The 12,216-nt window shown below is 42.7% G+C and overlaps 1 protein-coding gene across 3 annotated transcripts in view; it reads right to left on the bottom strand.

Annotated features, from left to right (window-relative positions):
• The window catches only part of EPB41L4A (erythrocyte membrane protein band 4.1 like 4A), a 243,723-nt gene extending 231,530 nt beyond the window's left edge, over nucleotides 1-12,193 (bottom strand). For all 3 annotated transcript variants that reach the window (XM_045777279.2, XM_045777280.2, XM_045777281.2), the window contains exon 1: nucleotides 12,062-12,193. In XM_045777279.2, coding sequence (XP_045633235.1) covers nucleotides 12,062-12,160 — 99 coding nt within the window. In that variant the 5' untranslated portion in view covers nucleotides 12,161-12,193. The remainder of the gene's footprint in view (nucleotides 1-12,061) is intronic.
• Between the last annotated feature and the right edge of the window lie 23 nt (nucleotides 12,194-12,216).

Genomic DNA, 12,216 nt, shown 5'->3' with positions numbered 1-12,216 from the left:
TACATAACAATAACAGCTAATGTTTATTGGGTAGTTTTCATGTTATGTGCTAGGCACTATTCTGAGCTCTTCTTACATGTATTATGTCATTCAAACCCCATAGCCAACTATGAAGCAGGTGGTATTATCTTCATTTCACTGTTGATGAAACTGAGGTACAGAGTTAAATAACTTGCCAAAGCTCACAAGTTAGTAAATGTTAGAGCCACAAGATAATAATAATTAACACTTCATAGCACTTCAGGATTTTACAAGAGTTTTTTCAGCCATTATCTCCTTTGAGCCTCACAACGCCTATGATATTGATGGAATAACAGCATCAGTTTAATTTTACAAATGAAAAAGTAAGGCTCCAAAACACTGACTTCTCCAAACCAGGAAATGAAAGAGTTGGAACCGGAATCCAGATTTTCTGAGTCTGTATTCTCTCCTTCTCCCACGACACAGGCTACCTTTTTTTACTGTAGACACTCAAAACAAGTATTTTCATCAAGCACTGATTATTTCTCAAAGTACAATTCTAGATTTCTCAAAGCACACTTCTAGTTCCAGATGGTTACAATTATGTCTAATTTCCCCTTTTATCCCCAGCACCAAGTGCAGGGCCTGGCACACGGCAGACTGAGTCTGAGTACTCTCAGACACTCCTCTTCCTCCGCCAAATTCACTCCTCTGTGTTCACACTACCTTGCCACCCTGGACTGGCTTCAGTCCATCCTCACACATCATCCCTTAGAGGAGACCAAAGTCTATATAAGTCCACACTCTCTTTGCCACCATCCAACACCCAAGAAGATATGACAACTCTGAGTTTTATCTCAAGTTGGATGCCAAAACTCGGTTGATGACTATGGCAGTCCACCTTCAAGACAGCTCCCAGTGACCCCTGCCTCACAAAAGTCACACTCTTATACAGTCCCCTCTCAGACCAAGGTGAGCCGGTGTGACCAACAGAATATCGCACAAGTAAGAGGATGCTAAAAAGACTGTGGCTTCATCCTGGGCTTGCTCTCTCTCTGCGACCACTTGCTTTGGAGGGAAGCCAGCCACCACGCTGTAAGAACACTCAGGAGCCCATGTGGTGAGCAACCCAGGGCTGCCACATGCATGTGAGTGAGCTTGGAAACAGCTCCACCACCCGAGATGATTGATGCCTCACTCACAGCTTGAGTACAACCTCATGAGAGACCCTGAACCAGAATCATCCAGCTAAGCTGCTCCTGGATTCCAGATCCACAGAATCTGTAGGTGATACACGTTTGTTCTTTAAGCTGCTAACTTTTGGATAGAACACACCACACAGCAATAGATAACCAATACAGGGAAGACACCTGCTATTCGCTGGCGTAAGACTACTTAAGTCTCTACGGACCCCTGCGCGCACATACACTTGTCGTGACTATCCAGATGACGAGCTGCACAGATGTTTTAGTACGTACGACTGCGGACCCGGCCAGGGATGATGCCTAACGCGTGGTACATATACCACATCACTTTGCTGGAATCGGAAAAATTTCAAATCTGGAAACACACCTGGCCCCAAGAGTTTCTGACAAGGCATTGTGAGCCGTGTTCACTTTTTCTAAAACATCTTTGATTAATCCCACCTTGGCATATAAGAAACATAATTTCTTATAAGAATTTCTTTACCTCTTAGACTCACCACCACATAACTCAAAACTTGGTTATAAATGGTCTAGTCTTGGGTCTATTGTTTTATAAGTTAATGTTCATCTTTCCACCTCAAAGTTAAATTTCTTATAGGCAAGAGTCCTCCTCTATTTTATCCTCACCTCCAGAAATCCTGGACGCTACTGGGTACACAACAGGCTCTGAATAAATTCTTGCAGAATTGAATTCACAAAGCCATACCGACAATAACAGATATAGGGTATTGGTCCAGACCTCCGTATACCCTCACACTCAAAAACCTATTTATCTTCAAATAACTGCCCCAGAACATGACGTAAAAACAGTGTCTGAAAGGGAAGGGGAGAAAAAGCTGGCTCTCTGAGGAATTCTGGAAAATTTGCACATCCTCCAAGTGCCCTTGTAAACAGCTGCAGACGCATGAAATAATCGTTATCAAGGGAAAAGATCTATTAGCCTCCTGATGATTGGCCCATCTGAAACCTTTCAACGAAAGAGCAATTTTACCTTTCTGCTCTCCTCCCTCGCACCTCCCTCAGGCAGGAAGAAGGGTCACTAATCAGTTTTTAATTTTCTTTCCTGAAGAGATACTCAGAATGGAGCTGTAAGAACTCAGGGTAAAAGCTTTACAAAATAAAGACCATGGAAGAACTCCAGACCTTTTAGATAAATAAGCGTTTCTTTTAAAGCCAAAAAATTAAAATTCAACGTGGTAAGCGTTGCTCTGAAAAGAAATAAGATTCCTTGAGACAAAAGCGTCTCTCCCTCATAAATCTACCTGAAAAGAGTGCCACAAATCCACATTCCAAGACTGCAGGAGGAAATCAGGCCAATCATAGACCTATCAAGATTTAATTTAAGGAGGAGGGAGGTGGGTAGAGAGGGGTTTGGAACACGGGAAGAGATGGGATTGGCAGTAAAGCTAAGTGATTTTCAATCAATTCTGACCTCTTCCTTTATAGTCAGCTCTCAGCCCTTCCTCTCTTGCATGCAGTCAAGAAGCCAGGGGTGGGTGAGCACTGAGAAAATCACCAGATGGGAAACCAAGAGACAGGGTTCTGCGGACTCTGTGCCGGGCTCTGGCAAATCATTGCCCCTCACTGGGTCCCTGTTCCCTCACCTAGAGAATGAGAGGACAGGGTGAGACAATTCTGAATGTCCACGCCAGGTCTAACTCTCTATTCTAAGTGAAATCCAGTCTGCTGTAATTCATGTCATCTCCTCGACATCCTCCCCCTGGTGTCTGCTGCATATTCTGGCAGCATCTTGGGGCTGCGTTAAGTGAGGCCATGTGACCACACACAGGTCTGGTGCAGAGAATCAGATGGCAAAAGAATGAGTGGCTGGCAGGAAAAAGCAATGACAAGTAGGAACGAGTTTGTATGAAAGATTTTGTCCTGCTAGGGCATTATCCAGATTCTAGACCCTTGAGATTTTCTTCACTGAGGGAACTGCCTGTAGCCTGCATATCTATTGGGGTTTTTCAAGTATTTGAATACCACCAACTTTCAAATCGTGCGATCCAGATAAAACTGTAAAATTTACACAATACCGGTTTCGGTATCCCTGAGATTTGCTGTTACAACTGTCCTCAGTCATAGGGGGTGTTAGTCCAATTCCATACAGCCACAGATGCTTCCTAGGGTTGAACCTACAATCCTGCTAGGAATCCTAGAAGTTCTGGGTCAAAAGGAAAGCCCTGGGGGCAGGGGATGGTGTTCAGAGGTGGTCTTCTAGCCATGTGTTATTTTCCTAGGAGGAAAACACTGTGCAGCGCACTGCTCAGGACAAATCTCTAGCAATTTCTCAGTATGTTTCAAAGGAATAGATAAAAACCACACACCTATTTAAATATTAACTTGCCATACATGCTATGCCTTCACCTATCAAAACTAACACAATTATTCATAAAACATGCAAATACCCTTTTCCCAGCCTTCTACTAAGTGTTCACAGAAAGAGTATACAAGAATCAAAGGCAAATCCTTTACACACAACGAAAATAGTGCAGTCAAAGGCTGCACAGAATAGTTTTTGGAAATCGAAATATTCAACCCAAGTTTCAAGCTATAAAAGCAGTAGCAGCACCTTCACTAAAACAATCCCGTCAGTCCTTCAGATAAGACAACTACTTACTGAGCACCACCGGTGCCTAACACCCTGCTAGGTTCTTGAGGAACCTGGTAAGACAATTGTCTTACTGACCCCAGGAAGTTTGCACGACTTTTTTTCAAAATATTACACGTCAAATTTAACTGGGAGTGTTTCTTTGCCAAATGACAAACACCTACTACCTTACCAAGAAACTAATAAAAATACACAAAAATAGGCATGTAGATCAATGGAATAGAATTGACAATACAGAAATTAATCTTCACATTATCAATTGATTTTTTTTTAAGATTTCACTTATTAGAGAGAGTGTGTACAAGCGGGGGGACAGGGCAGAGGGAGAGGGAGGAGCAGACTCCACGTGGGGCTCCAAGACCCTGGGATCACGACCTGAGCCGAAGGCAGACGCCTAACTGACTGAGCCACCCAGGCACTCCAGTTGTCAACTGATTTTTGATAATGGCGCCACGACAATAAGAAAAAACAGGCATGGAGCTAAGGGTTTCACATACAGTATATCTCAGAATAAGGTGGAGAGCCTCACCCTAGTTTTGTAGATGAAGAAGTGGACTCAAAGAGGCTAAGTGACTGGCCATCCACACCCCTTAGAGAACCAGCATCACTTTGAGCAGAAGTGGGAGGTTAGATACTACAAACTAGAATTCAAAAAGAAATTTATTAGCAAATAATATATCATACATAACTATCATTTATTGAGCACCTTTTGCTCCTATAAGCCTAAAATTTTTTCTCAAATTCTTACAGTCATCTTGCAGCTGCTATCATGCCCCCCAGCTTACAGATGAGGAAACAGAGCCTAGTTCCAGGGAAGAGTCACTTGGCCGGTCAGAAGGCTGAGCAGGGTTTGAACATGGGGCAGGAGTGAGGAGAAGGGAGAGGCTGAAGGTGACCACACAGCAGCCAGGTTTGAAGGCTGGTTCAGGTGTGACATATGAGGTCCAGGACTAAGTTGGGAACAGTGAGAATGGTGGAGAAAAACCAATTTGATGAGTGACAAAGCAACAGAGGCTCTAAGACTGCCTCTCAAACTCAGCTCTGAATGAAGACCAAGGTGGGACCCGAATGGTTTAAAAACTCAAACGGTCTCAGGAACCTGACCGTGACTCGTGTCACTATATGGAAAAGCTGTATTCTGAACAAGGTACTTTCTACCCAACTTCTGGGACACCATCCCCACAAAGTTGAGAACCCCTGGCATTATTAACTATGCTTTCTCATGTGCTCAGATGTGTCATTTCTAAACAATGTGTTGCTACATTTGTTCCTCTCATAGGTCTCAGTCAGCTAATTCCTCCCCCACCATCTGCCCTGTTGGTTATTGTCCGTGGGGGCTAGGACTCAGCACCTCGTGCTTATCCTTGCCTGCCACCAACCCCCTTGTTCTAACTTCTTCCTGGCATGTCAATATCCTTGAAAACAAACTCCTCACACATTTGGAAGCCACTGCCAGGCCCTTTCACGTTTTCAATGATTATTAGGAAAGCCTCTGGGAGAGCCATCTCAGCCTTTTGGGAATCTCCTAGCAAAGTGTTTAGTTACAGAGTAACGGGCCAACAGTCAGCACTAAGGAACAATGACTGCTCCACTTAAAAAAAACAGGAACTACATACACGGCTCAGAGGGCACAGGAATGCAATCCACATTTTGTAAGAATGGTATAGACTCACCAAAGTCTAGTTACAGGCTTTTTGAGTCACAAACCATATTGGCTGGTTCCTGACCTCAGCACACCTAGGCGATACCTAAACAAGTAATAACAGATGCTTGGTTAATTTTAATATATGAAACTTAGAAACAAATCTTGTGATGCAGAAGAAAATGACAGTTACTCTTCATAACCCAAAGCAGGCTAATAAGGAGTGTTACGTAGGAGCTATACTCGCGGCTAAAATACTGGAGACCAAGCTCAGCCAAAGCAGTCGATCCCAGAGAAGCTAGAGGGCACAGTAAATCTTGTCTCTGACTTGTGTTTGTAACTGGCCTGTAGAAAAATGCCCTGTGCAGAGGAATGAAAAACTTACCATATGTTATATAAAAAAAAAAAACAATTTTACCTTATTGACCCTATCTCTGCCATTAAGCCTTAGAGCAGTGTCAGGTGAGCTTTATGCAGCTTCAAGAGTAAAACGGGTGCGACAGCAAGATTAAAACTTACACGGATGGTCCCTGTCGGTGTGAACCCACCCTGAGAGACCAACTGACAATCTTCTCCAGCGGTTTACAGAATAGGAGACAAGGAAAAAAAAGTAACCCACGTGTGAGGATCTATTATCCATTCTAGAAACATGCCTTTCTTCCAAAAGACTCTCAAGATATAAGGGGAAAATAATAAAAATATTTTTTTAAAAATAAAGAGAGAGAGACAGACTTAATCCTGACCTCTAGGATACAAAGGGTGTGCTTCGTGTTTTCTGAAATAGCAGCTCATCGGCTCTTGGGCGCGCTGCGTGCACTCTGTCCACCGCACCATCTCATTTTCTACCCATTATCAGTATAAGAATTAGAGTATCTTGGCAACAGATTTTTCACAGCGAGGTTTAGTTTGTTCTAGGATCTTTTCTAGTAGAAATAAAATGGCAAAAGAACCTCATTATCCATAAGATTTTCAATGTGGCCTGTTGCAGCTGTAACACTCCTTCCATTCCTCTATTCAAACGACAGTTAATAAGCATCTCCTGCATGAGGCTCACCGCGCTAGCTGCTAGGGGACCACAGGTAGGGGCTCACAGGCTCCTGGAGGAGACAGATGTGTCCAGAAACAATGCTTGAAATGCGACAAGGGAAGTGCTGGAACAGGGTGTGTGTGAGGCCCTGACTAGCACTTAACTCTGTCTGGTCAGCCTGGGTTGAAGTCTTCCTGGCAAATAGGATACTTGATTCAAGTCTTAAAGGATGGGCTCAAATGACTGTGTACTTAGGGAAACGTAAGAGGGTACACCACTCGGTGGGAATCAATGCATAAAGGTACAAGAGTCCGGTACGTTTCGGAAACTGAGCATTTCGGTGTGCCCGCAGAGCAAGTCATCTGAGTAGGCCCTCAGAACTGGTAAAGGTCTAGATCAGGCAGGCTGCTAACACAAACAATGAAGTTTGGAATTTAGACGTATTGCCCATCAGGAGAGAGGTGGCAACACCTGGGCGTATTTTTAGTTGTCACAACGGGACAAGAGGTGCTACTGGCATCTCCTCGGTAGAGCCTGGGAATACAGTCACCCCCCAGTGGACAGGAAAACCTCCCACAACAAAGAACTGCCCAGCCCTACTCTGAGATACAACTTGACACAAACCATCAAAGAAGAGTTTTGCATTTTCTTTGTAAGCGTCTAAATAAAAATAACAAACCACCGCCCATGTGGCTAATCGAAAGAAGAGCCTAGACTTTTGTCTCTACAATTTAGATTTAATTTTATCACCACCCGCTACACTCAGAATATTTGTGTGGCCCTAAAATACATATGTTGGAACTCTAACCCCAAGGTAGTAGCAGTTGGGGCCTTTGAGATTACTGCTCTTATAAAAGAGGGCCGAAAAAGCTCCATAGCCCCTTCCACCATGGGAGGACACAACAAGAAGTTTTTCACCCAGAAAAGGGTCCTCACCTGACCATGCTGGCACCCTGATCTCAGATCTCCAGCTTCTAGAACTATGAGAAATAAATTTCTCTTGTTTATAAGCCACCCAGTCTATGGTGTGGGTTACAGCAGCCCAAATGGACTAAGACAACACCCATGCCCAAAAGAAAAAAAAGCTCCGATTAGTTGAAGTTTAGTTCAAAGTCAGTTCAAGCTTAACATTACAGAATTCAAGAACAATGATATTAACAGAGCTAAAAAAAAAAAAAAAAAAAAAAAAAAAAAAGTGTAGTCCACCAAAAACCAAGAAAATTATAAGCACTTAGAGAAGGACAGCCATTAGTTGCTGGAGGTAACCAACAATGCTTCTCCCCTTAAATTACTTTTCAATCACTTTCAAACCATGGATGATAAATGGTATTTTTAATAATTATTTTCAAGGAAAAAAAACTTCTTATAAAATTGAGGGGACATTTACAGTTTGAGGGTCTTGATAAGGCTGTATTGTAGAACTAAAATTTGCTAAGAGAGTAAAACTCACGTATTCTCAACCACAACAAAAAGTAACCATGTGAGGTGATGGACGTGTTCATTACCTCGATGGTGGGATAGTGGGACTCCTGCAACTTCTGTTCTACCAAATCATGTTGTGCAGTGTAACCTAATTCCGTTTGTCAATTATACCTTAATAAAGCTGAAAAAATACTTTGAATCATTTTAAAAACAAAAAGATATTTGAAGGAGCATTTATGTAGTAGTCCATCTTAAACAGCCACAATAACACAGATATCCTATTTGAATTTCCAAAAACAAGAGGCAGTGCTGGTGAGGGGGACTTCTATCCCAGTCACATCTAATTTACCAACCAATCAAGACCCACAAGCCAACCTCACATTGACAGAAATGTTGATGTATGATTACTTGCATCAACCTATGTTTATCGGGTCCCTGACTCTATACCTTATGAGACTGATATTAAAAGACATGGGTATCTACATATATATTTAATATGACTTATGAAGCAATGGTGCTTTTCACGTGTTCCCAATCTTCTTTGATGTGTTCTTGACCAGTCCAAATGGAATGAAAATTACAATTCTTGGTAAGTGAGATGCAAATAATTTAAGTCCCCACCTTCTAACTGTTTTTCTAGTTTATTAGGAAGTTTCTGATCAAAGCATCAAAACTGACTCACAATATTTCCTCAGAAACCTCAGGATGATTAGGAAGGAACTTCATTTAGCAGTTAATGGGTAAATTGCACACTTCAACTGTGTGAATTGTATATCTCAATAACACCTTTAAAAAAAAGTTAATGGAATTTCCATCTTGCTGTCATATTGGTTTCATTAATTTACTCAAATACGACAAGGGAAAAATGAGCACCTCAGTGTTTATTACATTACTGCTCAGAGCACTAAAACCTCGCTGAAACGAAAATATTAATCTAGTTCATATATGCAGCAGCAATTTTGAGGACTAAATTTATAATCAAACGTTGTGATTTTTTTTCCCCTGAAAATCTTTTGCTAATCATTTGACAACTTACACAAGTAGTTTGAGCCACAATCAAATTTTGCTTTCTCAGAGAACAAAAAGAAAGATCTCTACCTTCCCCAGCACAGAGAACTATAAAGGACCTAACAAAAGTTTCCCTGAACAAACATTACTCAAAAAACCAAAAGACCAACCACAGCAGAAATTCTTACTTAAATAAACAACAGAGATAGCAGCATAGGACAAACAGCTAAAAGCTATTGTGGGGGTCAACACACAACCAAGAGCTTTCGGTTTATATAAACTTGAGTTCTTAAATCTTGGATAGGGCTCGAACTCCCGAACTGCATACGAAAGACTTCCTGCTTGTCAAGGTGAGGTTACCTCTAAGGCAAGTTAAGAAGCAAATTTCTATATAACATTAGTATGAATACAAATACACTGTGTTTTATTTTTTAAACAGAAAATTATTTTCCATTTAAACGCTATTCATCTTGACAGAGGAGATGTGTAACTATTGTCTTCAGGCTGAAATGCTTTCCATGGGAGCAAACACTTCAATTTTTTTTCTAATCAATGAAAGACTTTGATCTAAGTTGCAGAAAATCACTTCATAACTAACTTTTCAATTTCTAATTTGGTTTCTCTCATATTTCTTCTACTTAAATTCACTACAATTAATTTTTTAAACTCACAATGCATTATTATAATAGTAATACAAGCAAATTCTTAAGTAACTATTTAGGAATCAGTAAAAATCTATCACTAACATCCATTCTTCCTTGAAGGGATGAAATAAGTGAATAATTTTAAGGCAAAATTAACTGTCTTCATTTGAGATAGAATGTGGAAAACGGTCATCTCAAAATGTTAGGAAATACTTTCGAAAAATAAATAGATTTTTCTATTTTAATTTCAGGAGTAAAATGGGCTAATTGATGTCATATGCTTAATTTTGACTTTAAGTAATGATAATAAAAGTTACCAAGCGTACTATCCTGGGGAAAACACCATAATAGCAGCTATTGACTATTTCATTTACATTTTAGTTTACTATGTCATTGACAAACTAAAGTAGGAGTTAAAGAAAATGCCAAATACGTGCAGAATAATAAAAAACACATACCCATTCAATGTTACATACCATCTACCTGTGAGGTGCTATTCGTACATTATTCCATTTATACATACTCATATGTGTTTAATTTAGTATATACCACAAGTAGATAGGTGCTTAACACATGCATTTAATGGTAGCCTGGTAGTTACAGATAATGTGGTTAACTTCAGCAGACAACATCTGTGTTACACATATGGCCATCAAAATAATTGTGGCATGCTTTTGTGACACTGAAAGAGGCCAAGCCTGTTGCAAAATGATTACTTCCAACAAAAGCCTGCTTAAATTATTGTTTCGTTAAATGGCATATATCCAAAATAACAGCATTATAAAGTTGCTATTGCCTTTGAATCACTCACCAATTTTCAACATATTTGTAAAACAAGATAAGCACCATCAGGTTATAAAAAGTAATTATGGATCAGGGTTTTTTATTCATGTTTCTTTGACAAAATTATTCCATTTGATCCCAAGTCTTGGCTGCTGTCTTGACAGAATAATGTCCACAGCTGACAGGGGTATGGCTTTCATGATTGAATAGGAAGCTCACACTCCAGATGACTTTAGACTGTGCACTTCAGAAAGATTTCTTTATTGTTTTAGTATCAGATCATCCATTATCTTTTTCTAATTGTTTCTTTCCCCAAGCCAAAGAGAATCTATGTATTATCAAAAATGTATGATGTTTTGTGATTTTTGCCTATTTGCACAGTACACCAAAGAATGCTACACCCTCTTGAAAAGTTCTTTTCCTGATTTCATGGGGGGAGGGGAGGAGGGGAACATCAAGAAAAGCTGGAAATATAAAATATGAAACACCCTTTTCCAGGAGTCTTTTATTGGCCTTGAGGGGAAACACCAAATGAGAACCTGACTGACTTTTGCTTTTTATAATTCCTGGGAAACAATGTTCAAAACAATTTCCTGAAGAAAGGGTTAAATTTATCTTGTGCTTCAGTTGATCATTTTTGCCCCCATCTCCTGCTTAAGAATGACACCTGTGAAATCAGCATTCTGTGCACCAGGAACGGTGACATCAAAGCTGAAGCTTCTGGCCAGGAACAGTTACTTCGGTGTACATAAAGCTGTGTGAAAACTGATTCACACAAGGAAATGCCCAGGGCCTCCGCCATTGGGATTAACTTCTGACATAAGGACTACAGAAGAGGACACTGGCGGCTGGAACTTAGTTCTCAGACCAGCAGCTCCACGGGCATATGGAGGGCGGGGGGCAAGAGCGGGGAGCAGGGGCGGCAGCCCTTCACTGGATTCAGCCGCGGAGATTATCTAAAGCGCTCCGGGGATTTAAACATGCAGGAAAAGAAACAAAACAAGTCGTTCCGAATTCGGGTCACCTTTGGGTAGTTCCTTGGTACCAAGAGCAAAACAAGCGCGCAGGCGCGTCCGTCAGGTTGTCAACCGTAAACACGAGAACTCTTCCAAATTAAGGAAGTGGATCTCTGCGCTCTCCCACGGCCTTTCGGTTCGGGTTCTCCAGGTTAATAGCAGTAATTGCATTTTAATGGCCTACGAACAGGCGCCAAGTTATTTACCGAGTCGCTCTGAGACGCTGACTTGAACGTGGGGATGTAACCAGTTCGCTTACTCTCCGTCCAAACGCCGCACTACCCGACCGCACACCCGGGCACCGCAGTCCGGGCACCCCGCAGACGGTGTCGGCGAGCGAGGCACGCGCCACTCCCAGCGGCACTAACACGGGAAGCCCGCCGCAAAGCCCGGGGACATGGTGCCTCAGCGCCGCGCGCAGCTGCGTCTTCCCTCCCGCCTCTTCGGAGCGGCGCGGGCCCGAGCGCTTGGGGGACACCGGGGCTGCGCAGAGTTTCGGTCGCCGCCGCCGGACTGCGCGCTGCAGCCGAGCGCGGGCGGACGGACTACGTTTTGAGACGTGAAACTTACTTCCCTTCAGGAAGGGGCTCCAAGTGAATCCACCCGGGCCCGTCCACACTCCCGCTGAGCGCAGGCGGCCGCGGCTCCTCGCCACCGCGCCCCGCGCCAGCCCTCAGACAAAGCCTCGGACCCCGGGCCCGCCCGGCCGCCCACCCCGGGACGCGCCCCGGCCCGCGCCTACCTTGATGCCCTGCTGCTGCGTGGTGAGGGTTAACTTGGACTCGTTCAGCAGCAGCACTTCGCAGTAGAATTCCTCGGGAACGGCGCAGAAGCAGCCCATGTCGGCCGCGGCCGTCTCCGGCCGGCAGAGGAAGCCGCGACCCAGGCGCCGAGCCG

The sequence above is a fragment of the Ursus americanus genome, chromosome 5, assembly GCF_024610735.1.
Source record: "Ursus americanus isolate L20-20 chromosome 5, mUrsAme1.1.p, whole genome shotgun sequence".
In the NCBI taxonomy this organism is placed as follows: Eukaryota; Metazoa; Chordata; class Mammalia; order Carnivora; family Ursidae; genus Ursus; species Ursus americanus.
The sequence above is the reverse complement of the archived record's forward strand: the minus strand, read 5'-3'. Positions and strand labels throughout refer to the sequence as shown.